General features: G+C 39.1%; 2 protein-coding genes across 3 annotated transcripts in view; one reads left to right on the top strand and one right to left on the bottom strand.

Annotated features, from left to right (window-relative positions):
- Positions 1-16811, bottom strand: part of LOC134531151 (peptidyl-prolyl cis-trans isomerase E) — a 55074-nt gene extending 38263 nt beyond the window's left edge. Inside the window, exons 1-2 of one of the 2 annotated variants that reach the window (XM_063366771.1) lie at positions 16659-16811; positions 8966-9135 (exon numbers count right to left, since the gene is read on the bottom strand). In XM_063366771.1, coding sequence (XP_063222841.1) covers positions 8966-9135; positions 16659-16692 — 204 coding nt within the window. In that variant the 5' untranslated portion in view covers positions 16693-16811. The remainder of the gene's footprint in view (positions 1-8965; positions 9136-16658) is intronic. The other variant, XM_063366772.1, reaches the window with a different exon arrangement.
- A 3730-nt stretch (positions 16812-20541) lies between these two features.
- The window catches only part of LOC134531360 (trypsin-4-like), a 178056-nt gene continuing 173227 nt past the window's right edge, over positions 20542-25370 (top strand). Inside the window, exons 1-2 of the mRNA XM_063367059.1 lie at positions 20542-20548; positions 20722-20877. Of these exons, the coding sequence (XP_063223129.1) occupies positions 20542-20548; positions 20722-20877 (163 nt within the window). The remainder of the gene's footprint in view (positions 20549-20721; positions 20878-25370) is intronic.

The following is a 25370-nucleotide window of genomic DNA, read 5'->3' as shown; positions in this document are numbered from 1 at the left end:
TACGAAACAAAGGAATATCCACCTTCAGATCAGTTTCTCGAAGACGTTGACACAGTAATACCGAAAAAATTGCTCTGTTTTCTCGAACAAGTGATTGTCAAACATAAACGTGGCAATACTGACAAATGGCTTGTTAAATGTAAGGCTATAGCCCATGCAATAATCGCAAATGCCAGACCACGGTCATTTTTGTCTGCATTGCAAATCGGTGTTGGTACTTATTTGTACAAGAAATTTGGCTCGCAGCAGCTACTAGACGTTTTGTCAGCTTTGGGATTTTTAGCATCGTACAGGGAATGTGTGTTGTTTGAAATATCAACTATTATGCGTCCACCAATCGGAATCCTCGCAGGAGCATTCTCGCAGTTTGTCTTTGACAATGCTGACTTCAATACAAATACTTTAGATGGCTTGAATACTTTCCACGCCATGGGAGGAATCCACTGTGTGACACCTAAGGATGCTATTGCTCCAGACCAAGCTATTCTTCGTAGAGAAACGATGCCTTCAGCTAAAGTCGTCGGGCAGTTTGGAAATGTGCCCACACAGATTTTTAGAAGGAATAACCAGTCGGGGCTGCAAGAAATTGTCATTCAAGATCTTGAGACAGTACATCAATGTAAGAATGATGTGTTACCTTCGAGTTGAGATTTGCTGTGGCTGTATGGTAAAAGTGCGAATATGCTGTCAATTCCAAGTTGGAATGGTTTCATGGAGGAAGCTACACAGGACAAACCCTTCAAAAGATCACAAGTACTGTGCTTGCCTTTCATCAATGCCCCGCCAAACAACCATGATACAATATTCACTGCTCTTCTGTCAGCTGCAGAAAAATGCAGAAGTTTGAAGCAGAAAACATGTTTCATCACTTTCGATCAACCACTTTATATCAAAGCTAGAGATATTATTGCCAGTCACCCTGGTCCAGAATGAAATCATGTTGCCCACAGACTTGGTGGTTTTCACTGTGTAATGTCATTCATGGGATGTATTGGTTATGTAATGAATGGCAGTGGTTTGAAGGAACTATTGTCCACCATATACGCTGAACACACTGTAGAGAAAATGCTGAGCGAACATGCCTATGCAAGGGCGATCAGGGCTCATATTTTATGTCATCAGGCGATAGCTAATATAGTTTGGCATGATGTAGACCTATCAGAGGAGGAAGAAACTGGAATGATGTTGCTACTCAAAAAAAATGATAAAGCTGCTGTACTGGCGATGGATAACAATGAGTGCTACAAATCGGTCTCACAAAAATTTAAAGATCGTTTAGCACAACTTGAGGCCAATGGACCAACGGCAAAGCTTTGGGTGCAATACTTACACATGGTTTCATTACTAAAACAGTTCATTGAAGCGGAACGTATGGGAAATTGGCAGCTTCATTTAGAGACTATGCAACAAATGCTGCCTTACTTCCATGCTTGCGGCCACTTTCTTTATGCAAAGTCAAGTCATCTGTACTTGCAGGATATGTTCACACTGGAAGAAAAAATGGATCCGGCTGAATACGAGCTCTTTACAAAGAAAGGCCATTTCACCATCAGGCGGTCAGATAAATTTTGGTCCGGCATTTGGTCAAATATGACCATAGAACAGACACTAATGCGCACCATGAAGAGCATTGGTGGTCTGACACATGGACGCGGTATGACGGACAGTGTCTTAACCATGTGGACACTAGGGATGCCCTATCTGCATAATGTCTGTGAAGAAATAGAAGAATTCTGCAACAACCGAACAGGAACAACAGAGCAGCATGTTGATATGCGCCTAACACGTATGCAACGTGACAGGAACGATGTGATAAAGATTACAGAATGGTTGTCACAACATAATCCGTTTCCGCAAGTCGACAGTTTACTCTCCATCAACAGTGGCATAGTTGGTGTTGGAACATTAAATTGCCATATGGCCCGAGAAATTGGTGCTGTGGCTGTCACAAAGACTGTTGGCAACAATTTTGGCTCCTTAAAATTCAAGCGTAAAGATGTAGTACTTTCGTTGGGAGCAGAAAATAGCAGTATCAAAGTAGATAACATTCCTATTTTCATCAATCCACTGCTGTTGTTTCAAAGAATCTTTATCGCCAAAAAAAGTGATGAAGAATTGAAAAATTATTTCAAATATGAACTTGCACCATTCCCTCTATCATTATTTAATGAGGATGGTATGCGAAAAGGAACAAACTCGTCACTGTTTAAAGCATTTAGTCCAGTGGACAAACCTGTACAACTGAATGACAGCTTGCATGTTTTGGATGGCAGCTTCTTGTTGCATCGAGTAGTATGGCATCGCAACGATTCGTGTGGCACAATATGCATGTACTACGTGCAATATGTCCAAAGACACTTTGGTCCTAGTACAGTTGTAGTCTTTGACGGTTATCCAGCGAACGCTGCTAGCCGTAATACAAAGAGTGCAGAAAGATGTCGACGCTCCAGAGCACATATGTTTACTGATATAATTTTTGGTGAAGATATGATTCCGCCTGTTTCGCAAGAAAAATTTTTGGCGAGCGATGCTAACAAAAGGAATTTCAATGTTGGTTACAAAGTTTGAAGAAAATAATTTCACAGTGAAGCAGGCAGTAGAAGATGCGGATGTGCTCATCATTCAGACCGCCATCGACATGTCGTCAACATTTACACGTGTTTTTGTTGTCAGAGCAGATATAGATTTGTTGGTTCTCTTAACTGCAAAGGCAAGAAATCATTCAAATATTTTTTTTGCTGAAACCGGCAATTGGCAAAAGTGTAGAAACACTTTATTCGACACGAAGCCTGAAATATAACGAAGATGTGGCTAAGAATATTTTGTTTTTACATGCAATCAGTGGTTGTGATACCACCTCTGCTCTATTTAATCAAGGTAAATTGAAGTTCCTCAGTCTCTTGGGAAAAAATGAATCGTTGCTTCACACTGCAGCAACCTTCAAAGACATAGAAGCAGATGTAGAGACTCTCGCCGCAGCTGGTGAAACATTCTTATTGGCACTGTATGGTGGATCGTCTGCAGAGGACACATTGGATTCACTACGCTTCAAAACTTTTGTGAAATCTGTGTCCAAGAACAAGTTTAATCTTGCATCCCTTCCACCCACAAGAGATGCTGCAAGACAACACATACCACCAAGTCGCGATGTGGTGTGATAGTGAAAAAGATCCTGAGAAATATGGCTGGCAGAAAACTAAACATGGGCTCGATGCTATTCGCACTACGTCAGAACCAGCCCCCGACATAATTTTAAAATGGATATCCTGTAAATGTAAAAAGGGCTGTGCAGGAGCATTTGGATGTCGGAAAATTGGCTTAAAGTGCTCGGTGATGTGTCTTTACTGCAATGGGAAAGCATGTGAAAACATTCCCGATTTAGTAGCGGATTCCGACTCAAAAGATACATTCGAGGTTGATGACGTCCTCGATTCCTTGGAGAGGGTGTTGGAGGAGGATGGATACGAGCAAGACTAAAGATTGTGAGCATAGTGAACCAGGGACATCGTTTAGTACAAAACGACAGAAAACATACATGTAAGCTTTGAGCAAGGATTGTTTTGAGCAAGGACTGTTTTGAGCGTGGATTAGGCCTACGAGGGATACCACATAAAAAAAAAACGCGCCGCTCAACTCTACCTCATGGATGGTGTGGAAACGAGTTGATTGAATGATAAACTTTTATTACTTTATTGCTTAAAACAACTTTTAGTAAGCTAATGGGCAGATAATCGGCCCAAAGTAACTTGCTAATGCGGTTATAATGCAATTTTAAATATTTTCCTCAGTTTTCAGCCCTATAACTCGAAAAATTTAGGTCTGACGAAAAAAACACATAGAAGCAATTTTGTATATAATTGTATCCTCTACATTTTATATTTGAAACATTTTTCTGTAAAACATTCAGGAACTAAGTTATTTGCAAAAAACCTATTTTGGGCGCCATTTTTTCAAGATGGCGGTGGTCGCGGCGGTCGCCCAAGGTCGCAAACTTAAGGTTATATTTCAGGCTCCCAAGTCTACAATCCTGCCAAGTTTCAAAACTCCTCAACCTTTTGCACCAAAATTATACCTAATGGGTGGACTATAAATCTTATTTAAACATACATGATACAACAATTATAGATTATAGATAACAATAGATTATATTTACAATTTCTGGTCATTTTTGTATCATCAATGCTGTGATTTATTAGTTAACGACTGTAGAAATATTTTCAAATAGTACATCTGTTATTCGATGAAATCATTTTGAATCTGACGCAGAATTACTGACTATAGCGGTGCGTCACCATTTTAGTTGTGTGCAAACTGTAGCACTATATTCATTACAACACTCACTAGTGTGTTAAGACGTTATACCTAATCACGTACAAACAATTCTTTACGTTAAATCACTTCCTAAGAGGCTTTATCAACTAAATGGTTAAGTTGATCTATATCAATGGTCATCCGCTTAATCAAAATGATATGTCACTATCCTTAATCTCATAAGTAGCACATCAGGAAAATGTTCCTCATAATTCTTGACAACATACATTAGAGAGTTCTGTTATATACATTCTCATTTATTAATATTACAATATAATAGCATGTGTACAACAAAATAGTCTGTGTTCAGACACATTAAAATGATTTTACTTCCATTACATATCTAAGTGTTCATTATGGATATGACTTAAACAGACTAATAATAATGTCATAAAATATATCACATATTCTTGTATGACAAAGAGTGTGAAAACGAAGGCCACACTTAAATATTAATAAATGCAACAGCAGTCAAGCTCTTGACTGGTAAAGAATACTTTGTGTACTGAAAAAAGAAAAAAAAAATCATATCATAAGGTAAGCAAAGAGGAGTGTTCACAAGAGAATAAAAGAATAAATGGGAGCAAGGAGAAGAATCTTTCTCAAGCTAGGATAAACATCATTCAGCTATATAAGTCTTTAAAAATTTACCAATTCATATGTTTTTGTTTTTCTATTCTGGGGTAGATGTTAGAACAAGTGTAGTAGGACAAATCCAATAAGTTGAAATGATAGTGTTGTGACTGACTGATGTAAAAGAGATACTCTAGGAATAATATGGGGAGCTAATATTGACGTAATTATTCAATCATCAGCTAGCAGTAAATTTGTGGTGATTGACTTACAAAAGTTTTGTACCTCGCCTCGCATGTCCTGTATTTGTGCAGCGACGTGTTGCGTAAACTCTGAGATTTTATTATCTACTCTCGCTAACACTTCCACTTGCATTTTATTTATGCTTTCGGTAATTTTTGCCTTGACAGTATTCATCAATTTTGCACTTTGCTCTGCAGCTTCAGTTCTTTGACGTGCTAATTCATCTGAAATAGTTTTATTTTGTTTGGCCTGTTGCCATGATAAATCCTCAGAAAGACTATGTCACAACTCCACCACTTCCATTCTTTAACGTGCTAATTTGTCTGCAATATTGTTTGTCTGTAATGCCAGACACGTTTAGCTGTGAGGAAAGCGCGTTAAAAGCACGCATGAAATCCTCCATACCACGGTGATTTAGTTCATTCCTGTCTGTGATGTTTTTACTACTGCATGGAACACATACTTTTATTTATTTTTGGCGTACAGAAACTGTTACATTCGGTCAATGGCGCTTGTATGATCAGTTACCTTATCATAAATTTTTATATTTGCCTCGTAACCATCGGGCGATAAAACCTCGCCGTCTGTGTCGTTACATAGTCCTGCCGACTTGCGTTCAACTTCCTCTTTGCTCTCTCCGGCTTTGCTCTTGCACCGCAGGAAGTACGTACCTTCTTAAATGGACATGGCGGCTTCCTCGGTGTAGGGACAAGGGAAAATAGAAGATGTGACGAAATAAGATGGCTGCAGGCTATCCTGATACAACTGAGGACTATCTATTGGGCCCTCGTTGGTGCGCCAGCTGTAAGGGTTGCGTAGCTATTACTGTCACACTCACTCGTAAAAATAAGGGAAAAAATAAAAAAAATAAAACAAATTCTTAAAACCCTTAAATTCAAAGTATTAACCTAGCAGATTAACTCATTAACTCTGGCCGACACCTGGCTGGTCCCGGTGACCGGTGGACTGCTGTAGCAGTTGTGCTCGCCTGGCCCTGCCGGGCCGCTATCTGCTTTTTTCTGCTTCCCTACTGAGAAGTGCTGTGGAAGGGTACTATCCAGTGGATGTCTCGTGAGTCTTTAGTAACTACTGGAGCAGCTGCTAGATGCAGTGATTTACAATTTTGAGCCCTTTCACCACAACCTTTTCCGTTTCACTCCACCTTTTCCGAGCGTATTTAATGAGCTGGTCCATCACTGGGCCTTGACAAATGACTTTGGCATTGCCTGCGCCACCCTTTTAGGGTGACATGATAGTCATAAATAATTTTTTTTTACGTATTCCTTTTTCCATTACACTTACATCCAGTTATTATAGCCCTTTTGGTGTTTAGAAACTTGTTTTTTCTGTGTGTTTGAGAGCTATGCGGATGTAAGTGTAAGTGCATAGTTGATTACAGAAATATATATGTATAGCTTTCTTTTTTTAATTTTTTTTAAATGTAAAAGAAAAAAAAATATACTGTGGAGGAGGCTCTTGAACTGATCCTCAATAGTGAATTTGATATTGTAACCAGTGAAGATGAATCACCATAAGAATCTGAAGAAACTTCTGCCGCACAGTCTACTGTATACATACAGACTTCTTTAGCCAGTCATTCTACTTCAGCAGAAATATCTTCAGCAATTCCTTCCACATCAGGCACTTCTTCTGCAACAGCTATTTATTATTCTTTAGTAATAGATGAATCCTCTTTTATTGAGGAAGATGAGGAAGAAACCCAACCACCAATGAAAAGAAAAATTGTTTGGCAGTGAACGAATTGGACTCCAAAAAAACAAAAGTTTGACGATGTTCATTCAGGAATAAAGTTTGAAACAGATGCAGTGGGTTTGAATGAGCATGGGGTTTTTTCAACTACTATTTTTTTTGCAACCGTTATAAAAAAAAATAGGTGCGAGGAAACAATGTGTGACCAATGTAAGTTAAAGTGAAGTTCATATTTTTATTGCCACAGCATTTATAATAACAAGAATTCCAAAATTGAGTGTATCTGAATATTGGTCACAAAAAAATTTTTGCACACACCATTATTTTCAAAATTGCCATATTGAAAATTTTCAGAACATGTTACAATTTCTTCATTCCTCCAACAACAAAGAGTCTCACACTTTGTTCAAAGTGTGACCAATCATAAATCATTTTACAGAGATATATAAAAATAATTTCTTCTCATGCAAAAATTTGTGCATTTACAAGTTACTGATGATGTTAAAGGGCAGACTAAAAATAAAACAGTATATTCCTGCAAAAAGGACCAGTTTTGGAGTGAAACTGTGTTTTCTGTGATGTTCTTACCAATTATATTTTAGACTTTATTGTGTATTGTGGAGCACCTACAGACATTCAAGACAATGGTCTTGGCATTTCTGCGACAACTAGTACACCAGCCCAAAATTATTTGTTGGTTTTAAGACCAGGCAACAAATCCATTAAGACTGTTTGTCATACAAGGAAAGAAATGCCTAAATAGTGGCTGAAAAGCTGAAATAGGGAGAATTTACTTTCCAATCTGTTTTAGGCCTAATGATGGCAGTAAAATGGTGAGACAAAAGAGACGTTTATATGCGCTGAACCTTTAATCGAGTAGACGTGACAAACTTTCAAAATTGGCTTAAAAACTGGATAAAAACTTAAACCAAATGTTGAACTTAATTACAATAAATCAATGGGATCTGTTGAGAGGAGTGACATGATAATGAAAAGAGTGAAAAGCATTAGGAAATCATCAAAGTGGTACCACAAGTTGCTTTTTTAATATTATTGATATGACTGTTTTCAATTTGTATTGTTTGTACAATAACTTTGTTGCAAAAATTTGGTATGCTAGATTTCACATGAAAATCATAGAACAAATTTTGGAAAATAAGGCGGAGGAAGAAGATTAGACTTTCCACCGAGACTGATAGCAGGACCTCACCTTCCCGATAAATGGAATGCATAAAAGACGTGAGTTGTGTGCAAAGCCTACAATAAGAGAAAGAAAACTAAAGTTTGTTGCAAAGAATGCAATGCAACATTATGTGCCACTACGTGCTTCAAAATTTATCACACTAAAAAGGTTTTTAAAATAGTCTACGATCTAAATGATGATGGTAGGCTAACTGTTTTCATTATATTTTTCACGTAAATTATATAAATATAGCAAAAAAATTATATTAAAATAAATAAAAAAATTGCCAAGAAACATGTTTACCAGTGTCAAGTGTAAAATTAAAATATTATGTAAAGAAATCTGAAGAAGTTGAGTATCACGTATAGGGATCATGGCTGGTTAGTCATAGTGCCTGTGTCCAAGGTCAGGCCAGCCCCCTCACTTCACCGGAGTGCAAGGGTTAATGAATAACAAGATAAAAAAAATTTTCATGTGGTTTCCCACCTGAGGCAGGGTCTACATGAATGGAATCGGGGGGACACTCACCAGAGCCAGCTGCCCTCCCAGAGGGACAGACCTGTCGTTGCAGTCACCCACAAGAATGCCTAAAGTGAGGTGATGTGGGGTGTAGAGCAGCAATGAACTGGGGGGAAATGGGAATAAATTGAGATAAAACCAACAGGCACTGCAACATCAACCAGGTTTCACAATTGCGTATAATCCAGGAATCAAACCCAGATTGCCTTGGTGGGAGACGAGTGTTGTAACCACTCAACCACTGCTCTCTGGATAAGAAGATAAGAAATAATATCTGAACCGTTGCCAGTGGCTGACTAAGAAGCTTTTGAAATAAGTTGCGATCGGCATTGCTTACATCGTCTCCATGTGTAACACCTCTGCACACACTTGGCAAATAAGTAACTGCTGGGCAAAGTAAGCTGAACTAAAGGCAGCTACAGTTACCATGTTGTCAATGGCAGCAGCAGCATCCTCTGCAGCCTCGAACTCCACGAACGCGAAGCCGCGATGCTTCTCGCTCTCGTAGTCCAGAGGTATCTGTATGTCCAGGATGTCCCCAAAAGGGATGAAGGCAGCATGGAGCACCTTGTCGTCCACTTCCTCCGCCAGTCCCCCTGTCGCAGGAGACAACACTTAGCACCAGGAACGTCCGCTGTTTGCTTTGCTTCTGTATTCCTCCCTTTTGTTAGTGGATACCCTTATGTACGGCCCTGTCTGCCATGTATACTAGAAGGCAAACAGTAATGTCAGAAAGTAAAGTAAAATAAAAAAAAAAAAAATGTTTGGAATTATTTTTCAAGGGATCCATCCGCGTATGGTTTGGAGGATCATTAAGATACAGGTTTTACAAGCAGCTTTGAGTGAAAAAGTGATTTTTGCATCTTAGCAAAGTAGGTTGGTAACATCACTCTTGCGCACATGTGTGATGAGATGGATTCACCAAGTATGGAACTAGATGTGAAAAGTATATTTCGGGGATTCTATTCCAAGAATCACAAAAGCTCACTGTATAGTTTAGAAAAGAAAGTATATATTTGAGAAAACTTATTTTCTTACAAGGAAAGTTATATTATAAGTTACAAGTTCCCTCTCAAACTGCATCAAACTAAAACCAGGAAATAGTTTAAATTCTTAACCCCTTAACATATATATTATGGCTAAATATATGTGTCCAAAAAAACCATTTTTTAAACGTTTTTTTTTTTGCAGTAATGTATTGTTTTCAATATGCAAATAAACGTACCACATGTAAAACATAAGTTTTTACATTTTTTTTTACAAAATTATGTAATTTTTAATGCACACTGTTTTACTAACCCGAATATACTCATCATTGTTGAAATATATGGAAATACATTATAAATATTTATGGAATATAATCAATTAGATAAATATTTAGATAAAAAACATTTAACACATATTGGAATTTGAACAGTTATTATAATAACATTAGTAATGTTCAGCATGGTTATAATTATTTCTCAAAAGTAGTTATCTGAAAATCACATTTATGCAGCAATATAATGTACCTATTCAATATGCAAATAGACATACCACACAAAATACATTAAAATTAACGTTTATCACACCATCATGTCATTTTGAATGGACACTGGTTTATTAACCCGTGTATACTCGTCAGTGCTAATATTCACTAAGATAACTAAACATATTTATAACATTAGCCAGATTTACTATAAGCTTACATAGAAACCAATGAAATAACTTTTGAAACATACCATATTTCTTTTACAAAATTACATCTACTTTTATAAAATTGCCTGAATAACATGAAAATCAAAATATGTACATATGATATGTAAATGTTGTCAGTCTGAATAGATCTTTGTATAAAAATTTACCTCACAAGGTTTGTACAGTATACACTAATTGCAATAGCTGAACATTCACAAATACACAAAAAATCATTGTAATGTCAAGGATGACATTCTTTACAAAAAACAAAGTTTTTATGTGAGACATTAATTTTTTTTTCACAGCACAATAAATAAAATAATGTTTATTTGAATACAGTAGCTGAATAATGTCACGAGTCTGTATTGACATTTGTGGAGTTATTCTTGAATACATTTCACTCTGACTGTAGGCCTAACTAATTTCTGCCTGAATGTCTGCTGTTGTATGATAACCTCTGAAGCACGGCACTACACACAGTAGCACACCACAGTCTTCACACATGTACCGTGTTTCACGCCGTGCATCTGTCACTCTGCTGCACATTGCACACTGGCGTGTAGGATTGCTTTTTTTGTCAGTTGGCGGGATCATAGCTGGAAAGTGACGTTCAGTCATTCTCAGTGGATTCGTTGATTTTCCAGGCCTACCTCGTCCTGGCGACGTTGTTGGCTTGTGAAACTGTTCAATCAAATTTTTGACAACAGCCTCTCTGTACTCCAAATGTGACTGCTTCCCTCCCAACTTTGAATATAACAAAAATGAATTCCATATTGCTAGGTCCACTAAATGGAAAAAAAACCTTATAGTATTTTTTCCCCCTCTTCCTGGGTACTGCATAGTCTGTTGTGCGCTGGTCAACAATGTCCACACCTCCCATTGTACTGTTGTAATCTAACACAACTTGTGGTTTCATGTGCCGTTGTCCATATATTGAATTGTGGATTGTAGACAACATTGTGACTGGTTTTTTGTCCATCCACTTCAATGCAAATAGTTTCCCTCTTTGGAAAGCCATGACACTGCCTTTTGGAAATTTTCGTTTCTGCAATTCTGGTGGCATTTCTTTTCTTGTAGTTTTCACAGTCCCATAAGAATCGGTTCGATGTGATAGCAATATATCTGATAGCTGTGGTGAGGTATAAAAATTGTCAGTAATGACACAATAACCTTTCCCAAGAAGAGGTTTCACTAATGACCTAACCACTTGTGACGACATTGGCAAGCGTTTGTATTCATCATCAAAATTTGTTCCTCGTCTGGTGTAAATTACGAAGGAATATACATATCAGAGGGACAGACCTGTTGTTGCAGTCACCCACAAGAATGCCTAAAGTGAGGTGATGTGGGGTGTAGAGCAGCAATGAACAGATAGGTATGTTCAATTATATTTAAAATATGTAGGCTACCTACAATTGGGATTTCGCCCAGTGGCAAGACATTCCACCTCTACACTACTCTCCCACTTAATTTAGCTTTCTCTGCAGGTCCTTCGCACCTCTCACTTCCAATACCTTTCCCTACAGACCACTCCACTCTCGCCCCGTCCTCTCTAGGAATCAGTGCTTCTTTCTCTCTGTTCACCTCCACTCCCTCTGTATCTCCACTCATGGTCTCTCCTTCCTCTGTCAAAACCCCCGTGCAACCTATTTCCAGTCTCCCTTGATCAATCTCACTAGCCTTTGTACTCGCCCTTTCCCCTGTAGTGTTTCCCACCAGATGGTCTGGTTCTATTCTCTACATACTCATTACCTATCTCGCTGCCCTGCGCTGTACTTTCTCCATCTCTCCTATCTCTGTCATCAGATACGGTGCCACATACTCCATCGGCCTGACTAAATGTGTAGTTCGCCTCTGCCTTTAACCACATCCAGTTCCCTTTAAACCGCAGCCCCCTCTGCCCATGCTTTACCACCGTGGTACCTGCTTCCTCCCTCCCAGGTTGTTCTGCAGGATTACCCCAAGGTACCTGTAATCCTCTGCCTAATTTATCTTCTGCCCTTTTCAGCAATAAACTATCTTTAATAATGTTCTCCTTCTAAACCTAACCATCTTTTTTACATTTAACTCCATCCCATTCATCATTGACAAGCGCTCTAGCCAGTTCAAAACACACTGCAGGTATCCTCCCCCCCTCCTCCATTTCATACACGAAAGTCATCTGCAAACATCCTCAGCCTACCTTCCATTTTTTTCTCCAATACTGTTCATCATAACAACGAATAAAGAGGGCCTCATAACACTTCCCTGTGGTACCCCTGATGACACTTCCACCTTTTACTAACTTTCCTTTTCCACCTTCACCCACCGTTTCTTATTCCTAAACACCGTTCTACAATGGAACAGAAACAGGGACAGATCTGCCTGAACATTTCAGTATATCGTGTCTGCTGCTTCCACAATGCATGGAAACATAACAAATGGCAACCAATGAAATTGCATTTCAAGATTAGGAAATATTAATTAAAAATAATATTAAGCTTAGAAAGCTTAGAAAAGGCAGAATATACCTTGACAAAGAAATAATAGAAAACATGATAATCTTGTTCTTAAAACATTTTTTAATGTATTTAGAACTTAAACAAACATGCCAACCACTGCAGCTAAGTACTTGGCTTCTATTGGTTGCATGGGGCAACATAAATGATAAAGCTCAGCATTGCTGATCTAATCCATACAGGTCAGTCTCCATCTGCGTGCTGTTGTATAAACTCTGTTCTGTGAGATCTGTCTCCGTTTTCGTTATCATTACAGAACGGGCCTAAGTAAGTCTCCTGTCCAATTTACCACACTGCTATCTCGTATAAACCTCTTCACCTTCTCCAGTACCATCCCGTGTGGCACTCATGTTATTAACAAGCCGAGGAAAATAATAATAATAACACTGGTCTGCAACAAAATCTTCCTTCAAAAAATTATGTCATAAATATGAAGATTTTGATGCTCTGAATCTGTTCCCTATGGCCAATTTTTTCTATCACGTCTAGATTTTTCGATATGAATTTTTTTCCAAAATATCATAAATTTCCTTTTTTTTTTTAAATTTGTTTTATGCGTTAACATTATAAACAATGTATATACATACAAAATAGGGTTCTGCTAGTTATAACAGAAAGAAGGAAAGTGCCGAAAGTGATTTTTATGGTAGTACATATGTGCCTGCGCAGTACCTATACCTACACTGTGACTTTATAACAGTTAGTTGAAAAGTTGTCTTTTAATTGTTTACGTTATATATCAAATACTTTAGTAAGTTTTGCACAAAATTTATGTTATACATATATTTTAAGTATTTTATGTGTAAGTTATCCATTTTTTTTATGAACAGAGATAATAAATATAAAATAGAAATTAAATTTTTTTTAGATAAATTCCATTCAATTTTAGGTTATAAAATGCCGCGCACTTGTAAGAATTATACCGACTGTTTTTGTTACATTTGTGGTGATTTACTCTAAAAACACAGCGAAATGCGATAACAGATCTTGTTATAAAAAAGCTTATCAGCTTTATTTTGGATTCTCTATCGATGAGAGGGATAAAAGTTGGTTCCCAAAAATTTGCTGTAACAGTTGTTCAAGAACCTTGAGAGGTTGGCTTGAAGGAAGTCACAAATCTATACCGTTTACGATGCCAATGCTTTGGAGTGAACCTCAGAATCATGAAAATGACTGTTATTTCTGCATGACATCAACACGAGGATTCTTGAAAAAAAATAAAAACAAGATTGTATATCCAAACATCGCATCTGCAAAGAGACCACTTCCTCATGGTGAAGGCAGTTCACCTCCAGTACCTCCAAAAAATAGCGAGAAGATGGAAAATGAAAATACTTCTGGTCTACAGCCTCAATCGAGTTTTATTTTTACCTGTAAATCTTCATCATCATAAGCTTTATCTGGATCTTCAAGCCCATCAAAAGAACCTTATTTTCTTAAACAACCTGATTTAAATGATCTCGTTAGAGACTTGGGGCTATCAAAATCTAAGTCTCAATTACTCGGATCAAGATTGAAACAGTGGAATTTGTTGGATAATAGTAAGAGTCTCATATTTTCGCACAAGACAAGAAGATTTTACGAGTTACTTTTTCAAAGAAAATGATTTAGTATATTGTAATGATGCTGCAGGGCTTCTTAAAGAACTGAGTTTCCCAGAAAATTCTGATGAATGGAGACTTTTTTTGAAAGCTGTTTTACTTCACAATGGAAATAAATACCCATCAGTGCCTCTAGCACATGCAACAAACATGAAAGAAAATTATGTAAATCTGGAGGTATTACTTGAAAAAAAATATTCTCAATACCTATGGAATATTTGTGCTGACTTAAAAGTTGTCGCTATACTTACTGGATTGCAAGGAGGATACACCAAGTTTTGCTGTTTTTTTATGTGAGTGGGACAGTCGCGCAAGAGACAAACATTAAGTACCTACAAAGTGAAAACTTGGCCGCAAAGATAAAGCTTGACACCTGGACGTAAAAATGTATCTCAAGAACCTCTAGTGCCAAGTGACAAAATTTTTTTGCCACTTCATATAAAGTTGGGGCTCATGAAAAACTTAGTGAAAGCTATGAACAAGGATGGTGCAGGCTTTCAATATCTCAAAACAAAATTTCCTCGAATCAGTGACGCGAAATGGAAAGAAGGGATTTTTGTAGGTCCGCAAATACGAGAGCTTATAAGAGATGAAGTTTTCAATTTGAAGTTGAGCACAGCTGAAAAAAAAGCTTGGGTGGCTTTTGTAAAAGTATGTCATAATTTTCTAGGTAATACAAAAGCTGATAACTAGCGACAAATCATTCGAGAGCTACTTTCTGCTTATAAAACTTTAGGATGCAATATGTCACTCAAAATTCATTTTTTGGACTCGCATTTAGATTTCTTTCCGGAAAATCTCGGTGCCGTATCAGATGAGCATGGTTCTAGTCTTATGGTTGAGCACTTTTGTGTTACATTACTGAAATGTATTGTATGTTAATTATTCAGTAAAATACTAAAATTTTAGCATTATTTAAAATTTTTTGCTGTTAATGGTAAATATGTAGTGTACGGATTATCGTCAAAACTTTTTTTAAAAATCTGAAATAACTTTCATTATATGCTCTTTTACGCCCTCTTTTCATTACAGCCTGCGGAGATAGGAAATTACAAATACTTTAGGAGATATAGAATTTTTTAATTTTCATATTTGGGCAATATTTGTAAAAAAAAAAATTTAAAATTCCGAAAATACTTTCATCCTGTGCTCTTTAACTTCCTCTTTTCATTAAAATCGGCGGAGATAAGAAATTCCAAATACTTTAGGAGATATCGAATTTTTTAATTTTCATCCTGTGCACTGCGGCGTCCACCATTGTTGCTTGTTTACGAGTATGATTTTTTTTTTTACGCGACGTAGGTGAACGACTACATCATTTTCTACAAATGGCAAAGGAATTGCACCCACCTATAACTTAGGTGAGTTTTTAACGTTTCAAATTTTAATGTTTTATTTGTTGCGCAAGAAATAAGTAAAAAGAAAATTACGTGAGTTCCTACTGTTCATCCTTTGTCCCGGTTTGTTAGGTCAGGTCAGCTACATTATAAATACTTTAAAACTAAACAACCATTAAAATTAATTTTATTATTTTTAATGTCCGTTCAGTTTCAAAGTATTTATAATGTAGCTGATCTGACCTAATCTACCTTTGTCCCATTTTGTTAGGTCAGGTCAGTTACATTATAAATACTTAAAACTATACAAGTAAAATTAATTGATATTATTTTTAATTTCCGTTTATTTTGAAGTATTTATAATTTAACTAACCTTAACTAATGGAAACTTTCTGTTATTTAGGCATTCACGCACACACGGCAAAATATAAAATGGCATTGGTCGAATGATTACATAGGTCTTGTATTGCAAAATAAGAACGGCGATATCTCCAAAAGTAATTGGAATTTCTTATCTCCGCAGGCTGTAATGAAAAGAGGACGTAAAAGAGCATATAATGAAAGTTATTTCAGATTTTTAAAAAATTTCTTGACGATAATCCTTACATTACATATTTACTCTGTTAATTCTAACTTTACTGTACATAAAGGTCAATATTTTTAAGTTGAAATTAATGTTTCCATTTTTGTTTCCCATTTTCGGCTCTTTTGAGGATTATCCGCGATTTTCACTATCCGCGATGGTCCTGCCACTTAATTTCGCGGATAATCGGGAGTGTACTGTACTCTTAGTTTCTATTGGTCACACGGAGCAACGTAAACCGAAGAGTTCAGCACATTGCGAGCTAATCGTAAATGTCCCTCTTTGTCTACGTGTTATTGTAGAAACTCTGTTCCGTGAGATCCGTCTCAGTTTCCGTGTCATTGTAGAACGGACCTAACTACTTGTTACCAGGTTAGCTACAATTAAATCACCTTCCCTTTTTAAAATTGTTTGGAAACTCACCAACATAAACCGTTCTCTTAGGGTTTGCTGACATAATTTTTTTGAAATTCCATAAATTTAAACTCTTACTGCCAAAAATACAACCCAACCACAGTCATGTAAACTACTTCATAACATAAACAATGTCGGAGATAACTACAGATTAGTAGGTATCCTTAAAACTCTTATACTGTTTTTGTTCGATTAGACTGCTTGTTTTGGTTCTATGGAGTCCAGTGAAGCCTACATACCCGAAGAATTCACTTCGGCCAACGTCGGGATGTTGTTTTGTGTTACCGAACATATAAACACGGGAAGCCTTCTTTTCACAGACGAGAGAGCCAAAACCCGAATTCATGTTATTTCCGTATCTTTAATGTAGCTATCCTAACCAAATCAACCATCCACAATGTTTTTAAGTATTTATAATGTAGCTAACCTAACATAATTGACCATTAGTATCCTTTTATAAATACTGCCATATTTATTTACAATGAACAAAAAAAAAAAAAAACGAAGATCTACGATCGGGCATTTGACTCTCTCGTCTATGAACATTTTTCCCAATAACCACGGCCATCGTCCGCTATCTTGGCAGTTATTAAATAATAAGAAAAATACTCATAATAAAAAAATTCAGGCAATTAATTGTGCTATATTTGGTCAGATGTTGAATGATTGTCATTAGGACTCCATTTCCTTGTTTTAAAATATTAGGTTATTAAGTTGGGCACTGGAAAATATGTAGTTCTTACTGCCATCACCCGCGGTCTCTTGATCGAAACCCGGGGCGGTCCTAGTGGTTTTCAGTGGCTCTAAAGGAAATCTCCGGTGGGCGCCAGGTTAATGCGAGGATTAACCGAGGTGGTCGTGGGTTTTGGCCCCTGCGTGCTCCACTAGGATCGACAGCTGTTGATGGTGGGAGGGAGTCCCTGCTTCTAATATGCACTGGCCTTAAACAGTATAGATGACTGTTTCCTAATTGTTCAGGACGCATTTACGAAATAAAGAAAACTGTATTTAGGTGCTGGTTTTTTAATTGCGCGTCTCACATAGTGTGGATGGGCACATGTTACACAATTACACTTGACAAAAATACGTTGGCACTACACACACTCGCAATGACAATTAATTACGTGTTACATTGCGGCACTTACAAACAAGATCCCTACATTGGTTTGTGGGTCGCCGAAGAGTTTGGGTGGGTTAACGGCCACTCCTGTGCTGAACTGTAGATAGCTTCGTGCCCGGGCTCACCTGTGTGAGTCGCGGGCCCACGAAGATAATAAAGTGACTGCGTCGCGAACCGTTGTTCCGCGACGAGCAAAAATTAAAGTGGCCGGGATAAGCCCTGCACCGGAAAAGGGCACGGGGGCACGCGGGGAGAGGAAAAAGAGGTTTTAGTGAATTATTATATTTACCAGTATGAAGAATCAGGAATACAAACGTTGAAGTCTCCCCGCGGGATCACAATTCCGCCTCGGGCCGTGAGTAAATCTCTACAGCCACTTTGTGCCGGCTTGGGAGGGGAGGAAGGGTCATGACGCGCCGAACTTTCTAATGTGCCGTTATTCCAATTTTATAATTATAATTAGTCATTATTATTTCTAGAACCCTCATAACTTAATGACATCTGTCTGAATTAGTTGGCTGAAGGACTATAATAATAATACATAATAAAAATTGAGATTAAAATAATTTGAAAATAGAAAGTCAAGCTGGAGACTATCTGTCACTTGTTGACTGGGTACTCCAGTGGCTATTCGCAAGTAAAAACAGGGAGGTGAATTAGGTTGATTAACACTGTGGTTAATTATTGGCGGAAGGCCGCAAGGGACGTTCTGGACGTTGACGTCGTCTGGCCGACGACCACCCCAGAGCCCGACCTGCACCCGCCAGTATATGCTCCCGCTAACGGAACACACCCCTGGCCATGGCCCACCCGAGTCAGGCGACCCGAACAGCAATTAAAGACAAAGCCGCGGAAACCTGAGTAGACAAGAGAAGAACCGTACCCATTCCTCCTGAAACATTAAATTAGGATTTTAGCGACAATAAAATCTCTTCCAGACACACCCGTTTGGAGTCTAGCGTAATGAGGTCACGCCTGGCGCGAGAGAGGCCGAGCCTCCCTCGGACGCCATGCCAGTTCGGCAGTTCAGCGCAGCTCATGGACCGGGGCGGACCTACGTCCCACGGAGAGGCAACATCCTTTGTCTACATTGAAAGTAACGTCCGGTAAATATAGTCACTAATTAACCAAACCCCTTTTATTACTTAACCTCTCCGTGAGTACCCGGTCCCTTTTTTCGGTCCAGGACCTAATCCGGCCGCATCAACTTAAGGACACCCCGCACCACACTTGGTCAGCGGGGCTGCTCTTCAGCATACGGCACGGGCCGTCTCCCGCAACGTACAGAACTTTATTTTAGGTCACGCGCACGGCGCTGACCACAAACCCGCAAGGGAACTTGGACAAACTTAATTGCGGTGCGTGTTTCACCACAGTGGGCACAACACCCGCGCCGAGACATTTGCATACGGGATTGGCCGTCTCCAATCGCCCGCCCCCTTAATTCAGTGTATTTTTGTATCCCGTATTTTGTACTGCCAACTTACGTTACCCGAGTAACGAGTGCCACGTAACTTGTGCGCGCCCCCTTAATCCAGTGTATTTTTGTATCCCGTGTTTTGTATTGCTAACTTACGTTACCCGAGTAACGAGTGCCACGTAACTTGTACGCACCCCCTTAATTCAGTGTATTTTTGTATCCCGTGTTTTGTATTGCTAACTTACGTTACCCGAGTAACGAGTGCCATGTAACCTGTACGCGCCCCCTTAATTCAGTGTATTTTGTGTCCCGCCTTTGTGTTACGAAATTACGTTACCTGCGTACCCAGTGAGACGTCTGAGACATAACAGCATCCGAGGCCACGTAACGCGGAACACAAACAATACGGCGCCACGGAATAACAAGTAAAAACCCCCCGGGGACCTCTGTAGAGTGTTGTATTGTGTACGACTCGCTCCTCTGAATAAAAGGTACGACACCACCACCTCAACTCCACGTCTCTTATTTAAAATCATCTCACGCAACACCGCCGCCGGCCCTAGTGGGCCACGCAGGGGCACATACATCCACGACCCCAAATTCACGACTAGAAACGAGCTAGTCTGGCGCCCACCCGGACAACACAGATCAAGAACCGCCTTTTCCCACTAGGAGCCACACCGGGACTCGAGCCCGAGACCCCGGACGACGGCAACGTTTATTAATTGCCGTTTCCCATGGGGAAAACTGCTGCACCCCTATGATGCACTTTCATTATTAAGGGTTGTTCTGTTAATTAAAAATCGCTTCATTACTCACAGTAATTAATAATGCATAAGAACTGTTTGGTGGTGTTGGCATATGGACGTAATCTGTGAAGGCACTCACCGGCATCGACGGCTCGCTTGACTCACGTGACATGGGCTAGGAGTGCGTTTCGTTAGCGGGGTTTAATACTGGCGGGTGGAGGCCAGGCTTTATGGCCTTCGGAGGGACGACGACATTACATGTTGTTATTGTTGTTACATATTTGCATCGTATTTACTTTTAAAATACGTAATGCTTATCAGAAAGTTAATGCGGCATTGATTAGTACTGTAGTAATGTATGGCTCGCGCATATGACTTGAGGTTTTCAGGATTGTTGATTGTCATTATTTTATATGACTTGATTTTAGCTCTAATATTTGGGCCTTTTCTATCTATTGTACCAGCTATACGCTGTAGTGGCTATTTACCTCATTCTCTAGAGATTTTTTATATTCAGAGATCTCAGAGCTGGATTATTCAAGTATGTAATCAGGGGTGGCTCTGACGTCGACCCAAGTGTCTCCCCGGCTCCTTCAGGTCGTTATGCCTCGTCAGTGCCCTCTCTTGCTTAATGGTGCAACGAGAGCGTGGTTCAGTGCGGCGTGTGTTTTCTTTCAAGGATTTGACTTTTATTGTATATATTTTGTTTTTAATTAATTGTAAATAATTTTCGTTTAAATTTTTACTTAATTTTTATAGTTGTATTGTTCACTGGGTGCCTAGGCCGTGGTTTCCTCCTGCGGCCAATCCGCGTATTCTGCGGGCTCGCGAAGGAGGGGGGAGACGCGGGTGCTCGGGCGCGCCGGGCGGAGTGGGAGTCAGTCGTCATCCTAGCACGAGAGGCAGTGGTCGCGGGAGAGGCGTCACTCTGCGCTGGTGGTGAGAGAGTCTAGCTGAGAGAGGACTTGGCCATGTGCGGCGTCTATAGTAGTCGTGAGCTGTTCCGTGCGGTAGTTAACCATAGTTTTCATTTGTGTTTTTGACACAGCCATTTTTCGTTCAAGTTTCAATACGAGTCTTGTGAGTCGTGAACTATTAAACTGCAAGTTAGCCATCGCTAGCATAGTTTTTTCATACGTGTCTTCCCAGTCATTGTTTCATATAATTTGTCAGTCATCGGGTTGGACGCGAGTCATTGTATATAAGTCATTGCTGCTTTGTTTTATCATAGAGACTATGTAGTTGGAGTATTTGCCGGAATAGGGACATACAGATCTTGTGATGGTTTCCCCATCATTTTTCACCAGGCTACGTCAGCCGTGTTTAGCGTCGCCTCTAATAAGGAAGGGTCTATATCGGCACAGGCGGGATGTCCCATATTTAACAAAGCAAAAGCGCACGGAACCGGGCTACACCCTATCGAGATTGTCACAGGCGGATCCGCGGTAGCCCTTTGTAAAGTGTCTACATTGATGTGTATAAAAGACCCGGAAACTTTATTTGGACTTCTTATTTCTGGTGAGACTAGATCCCTCGGCCACGCAGCACAAACTCCCTCTACCGAACCCCTGAGTAGCCGGCAACACTGTAGTAACATTAGGGTCTAGTCCCCAGCGGACGACAGCTCCAGGGCAACACAAGCTGGACAACCACCGAGGACCCCACACCAGCCCTTTTATTATCGAAGCATATGTTTTTCATAAAACTGTAGACTCCTTTTCATTTTATAAAGAGAAAATAATTTTTGCAAAATTTGATAAGAATATCAAAATTTCAGAGAAGAAATTAGCGAAAATTTGATGTTCCGGACTGGCTTAATAACATTGGTCAAAGAGTTAATTATTATTTATTTTCATTATTTTATGCTTTCGATTATTGTAAATAGTATTTTTTGACAGTGTTGGTCATTCACTTTGTTTCTTCTCCAGAGTGTCATTAGTTGACCTATTAACAACATAATCAGTACTTGTAATTTGCTTGCTTATGTTTTTTGCAGTTATGTGAAGAAATTAGAAATTGAACTACTGGAATGCCTCATATATTTGAAGAATTATTTTATCGATCCTTATTGTAACTGTGGTTTCATTGAGAAAGTTATTTCAATGGCATTTAAGTGATACCTAGAAATTAAGAAAGGTTCAATAAAAATGATTTCTGAGGGGGAAATAAGAGTTTGTTTTTATAACCTTATATTTCAACAACTTAAAATGTCAATAATATCATCTCTGATGCTATCAATGAGAAGATGTAATGATTTTATATTTTTATATCATATATATCTTCTGAATGCATTGCGAGTTTGTTGTAAAAGAAAGTGTTAGACTTGATGCTTTGAAAAATTAGTGTTTATATGCAGTGTCGTAGCAAGGTTTGGAGCGCCCTGGAGCAGATATATCAAGCCCCCCCCCCCCCCCCCCAACCCGAACCATCGAAAAACATCACCCTAGGGCAAGGCACATTCACTACCATAGTCCCACTACCATAGCCCCATTTTTTTTTACAGTATTGTAGTCACTATATTGTGTTTTTATCGTTGATCATTAGTCAGTGGCGGACCTAGACTCTGCGGGGCCCTGGACAATTTATTTCAGCGGGGCCCTTGTATCTCCCTGGGAATCGGCCGGGGGGGGGGGGGTGGTCTTATCAGACTGGAGTATGGAATACCACTGGGGAAAGGGATATTTGTGGTCACTCTCCTGGAAAAATAGAAAATTAAACTTTTGAGCCTACATGGAACCTAAATTTCGACATTGGTAAATCAATTTTCTTTTGTGGTAAATTGTAATTAGGTTAGTTTTTTTAATACATACAATTTAATTCTGGTGAAATTTGGTCATTTTATAAGTCTATAAAAGCTGTGAATATTTTTAAAAGTGAAATAATAAAAAATATAAAAAATTAAAAGCAAAAAAAAAAAAAAACAATAATATTTCCTTTTTTCATTTTCTTACATACAATATTTTTCACATAAAATAAAATAATATAAAGAAGAAAAATAAAAATACGAAAATAAATTTGAATGGTTTTTGTACAAATACTCAAATATATGCCACATGTAAATGAGGGTTAATTTATATAGCTGTTTAAGCTATATAATTATGTAAATTAGTCGTAAAATTAATTTGGTACAAAATTCACATGGGTGAATTTTTTCCCTCACTTATGAAAATAAATGGTTTTAAGGAAAAAACACAACTACAACATTTCAAGGCAAAATATTACCACACCAACTCATCTCACAATACAAGCTCTTGTGACATTTGCTTTTACTGCACTTCATTAAAATGTAACCCTGCGACATTTTTTCTGGCTGAAGTCTTCTATGAGATCGTTTTCTATGGAGAGAAGGGCTAAAGATGATAGTCGATCTTGTGTCATGGAGTTTCTTGTATAAGTCTTAATAAGCTTAAACTTGGAGAAACTCCTTTCTGCAGATGTTACTGTCACAGGAATTGTACCTATTATTCTCAATGCTACAAAAATGTTTGGGTATACATCTATCAAGCTATTTTGTACAATGTACTTAAGAACTGAAAATACATCGTCTTGTTCTCCATTGTAGACAAGGGCCAACATTTTTAATTCCTCATAGAGTTCCACAGCATCAATATCACTTTTATCTCTGGCGCTCAATGAAATCTGTAGCTCTTGACAATTATTCATCAGATCTTCATCACTCATGTTCTGTAGGCCCTTGATTTGATACATAAAGCCAAACATGCTTTTATAGGTCTTCAAAGCTGCAAATCTTGGCTGACAGCATTTACTACCACCAGAAAATAGTTTATTTTGAAATTATCTAAAGGTGGACGCTCGAGAGCTTCATCTTTCTTTCATAGAAGAACTTTTTTTACGCCATCTGCTGCTGTTCTTAAACACGCTATTGATGCCAACTTCTTCTGCTACTTCACTTGCTGTTACCAATGCCGTATTGAAACCACTCAGACGATATTCATCTAACCACTTGACAAATGTTTCTAAGTGCTTAACTGCCACACCTAAATGCACATTTACATTTTGCCATACCTTGATGCCGACCCAAGTGTCTCCCCTGCTCATAAAGTCGGTTATGCTGCGCCATCTCCTGAACCACCCCTGCCCGTGCAGTGTGACATTTTAATTTGTATATATTAATATATTAAGAACACACTTTTTACTTAATAAGGGTCATGTATTGTTTTTATGTATTATTTTTCAGTAATTTTTGTAATTTTATTATTGTTATATGTCTTTCCAAGTATTATTTTTATTTGTTGTCACCCGGCAACGAAGCCGAGGCCAACACCCGAAATCTCTCCGAGCGCTGCACGTGTCGCGGAGGTGGGGGGTGGTCGGGCGGAGAGGCAGACGCGCGGCAGGAGAGGGGAGTCGGAGTCTGGCGGCCGGAGAGGACAGACGTGTCTCGGAACGAGGGTCGCCGGGCAACGAGAGGGTAGTCATCTGGTGGCCGAGGAAGGTGGTCGCACGGCGAGACGAGTGCGGCAGCGAGATGTGAGCCAGAACTGGTGAGACTGGATCCGGGCGATCGGGACTTCCACGTTCACGGGCGTTACGCTATCGGTCGTCATTGAATCTAATTTAATTGTAAATAAGTATTTTCTTGGTTTTGTTGAAGCGGGACATTTCGCACATCGGCGGACACGTGCGTGCCGCCACGGGCCGGACTTCACGTCGCTGGCGACGGCGTTCCAACTTAATTGGTTTCTCACTATAAAAGGAAGGGGCAGAGACCGTTCATCATTCGCATAAAGGACCAGGGGGTGCAGTCCGCACTTGGCGCCTGCCCAACCCCAAACACGTGCAGCCGAGCCTCACACCGCAGAGGGACGGGTGTTGTGCCGCGGATTGCCCATGTACCTAGATTACGCGAAGGGCTCAATAAATACTTGTGGTGAAACTGTCGAAACATCATTGTAGCTCGGATAGTGTTAATTTCCCCCGCCACGAGGCCTGAACCCTCCCTGAGCATACTACGCAACCCGCATCACGGGGGTGATATCCGGGGCTACGACAACCTTACTGATGGTGTTTATTCTGACAAGAATATCGTACCACACCACAAGAGATGCAGCAAACTCGTATGTAGTAATTTCGTTTTCTAACGACTGACACTCACTTATTAAACCACAGTCTGTGTTACTCTTACGAAGACTTGACAAAGCATCACAAACATTGCTTAGCTGATACCTCACAGCTTTTACAGAATCAATTCTGCACTCCCATCTGGTTTCGGAAAGAGGTTTGAGAGAAATGTTAATATGCGACTTCAGAATACCCCGTCGTTCAATTGAGCAAGAGAAAACTGTGTACAGTCTTTGCAAAAGACCAAAAAATGTCTGCACTTGAGAACAAGATGAAGCAGCGTCTCCCAATACTAAGTTCCAGCTGTGGCTAACACACTGTACAAAGAATGCAAGAGAATTAATGTTGAG

Source organism: Bacillus rossius, chromosome 3 (assembly GCF_032445375.1).
Source record: "Bacillus rossius redtenbacheri isolate Brsri chromosome 3, Brsri_v3, whole genome shotgun sequence".
Lineage (NCBI taxonomy): Eukaryota > Metazoa > Arthropoda > Insecta > Phasmatodea > Bacillidae > Bacillus > Bacillus rossius.
Note: the sequence above shows the minus strand (reverse complement) of the source record. Positions and strands in the feature narration are given on the sequence as shown.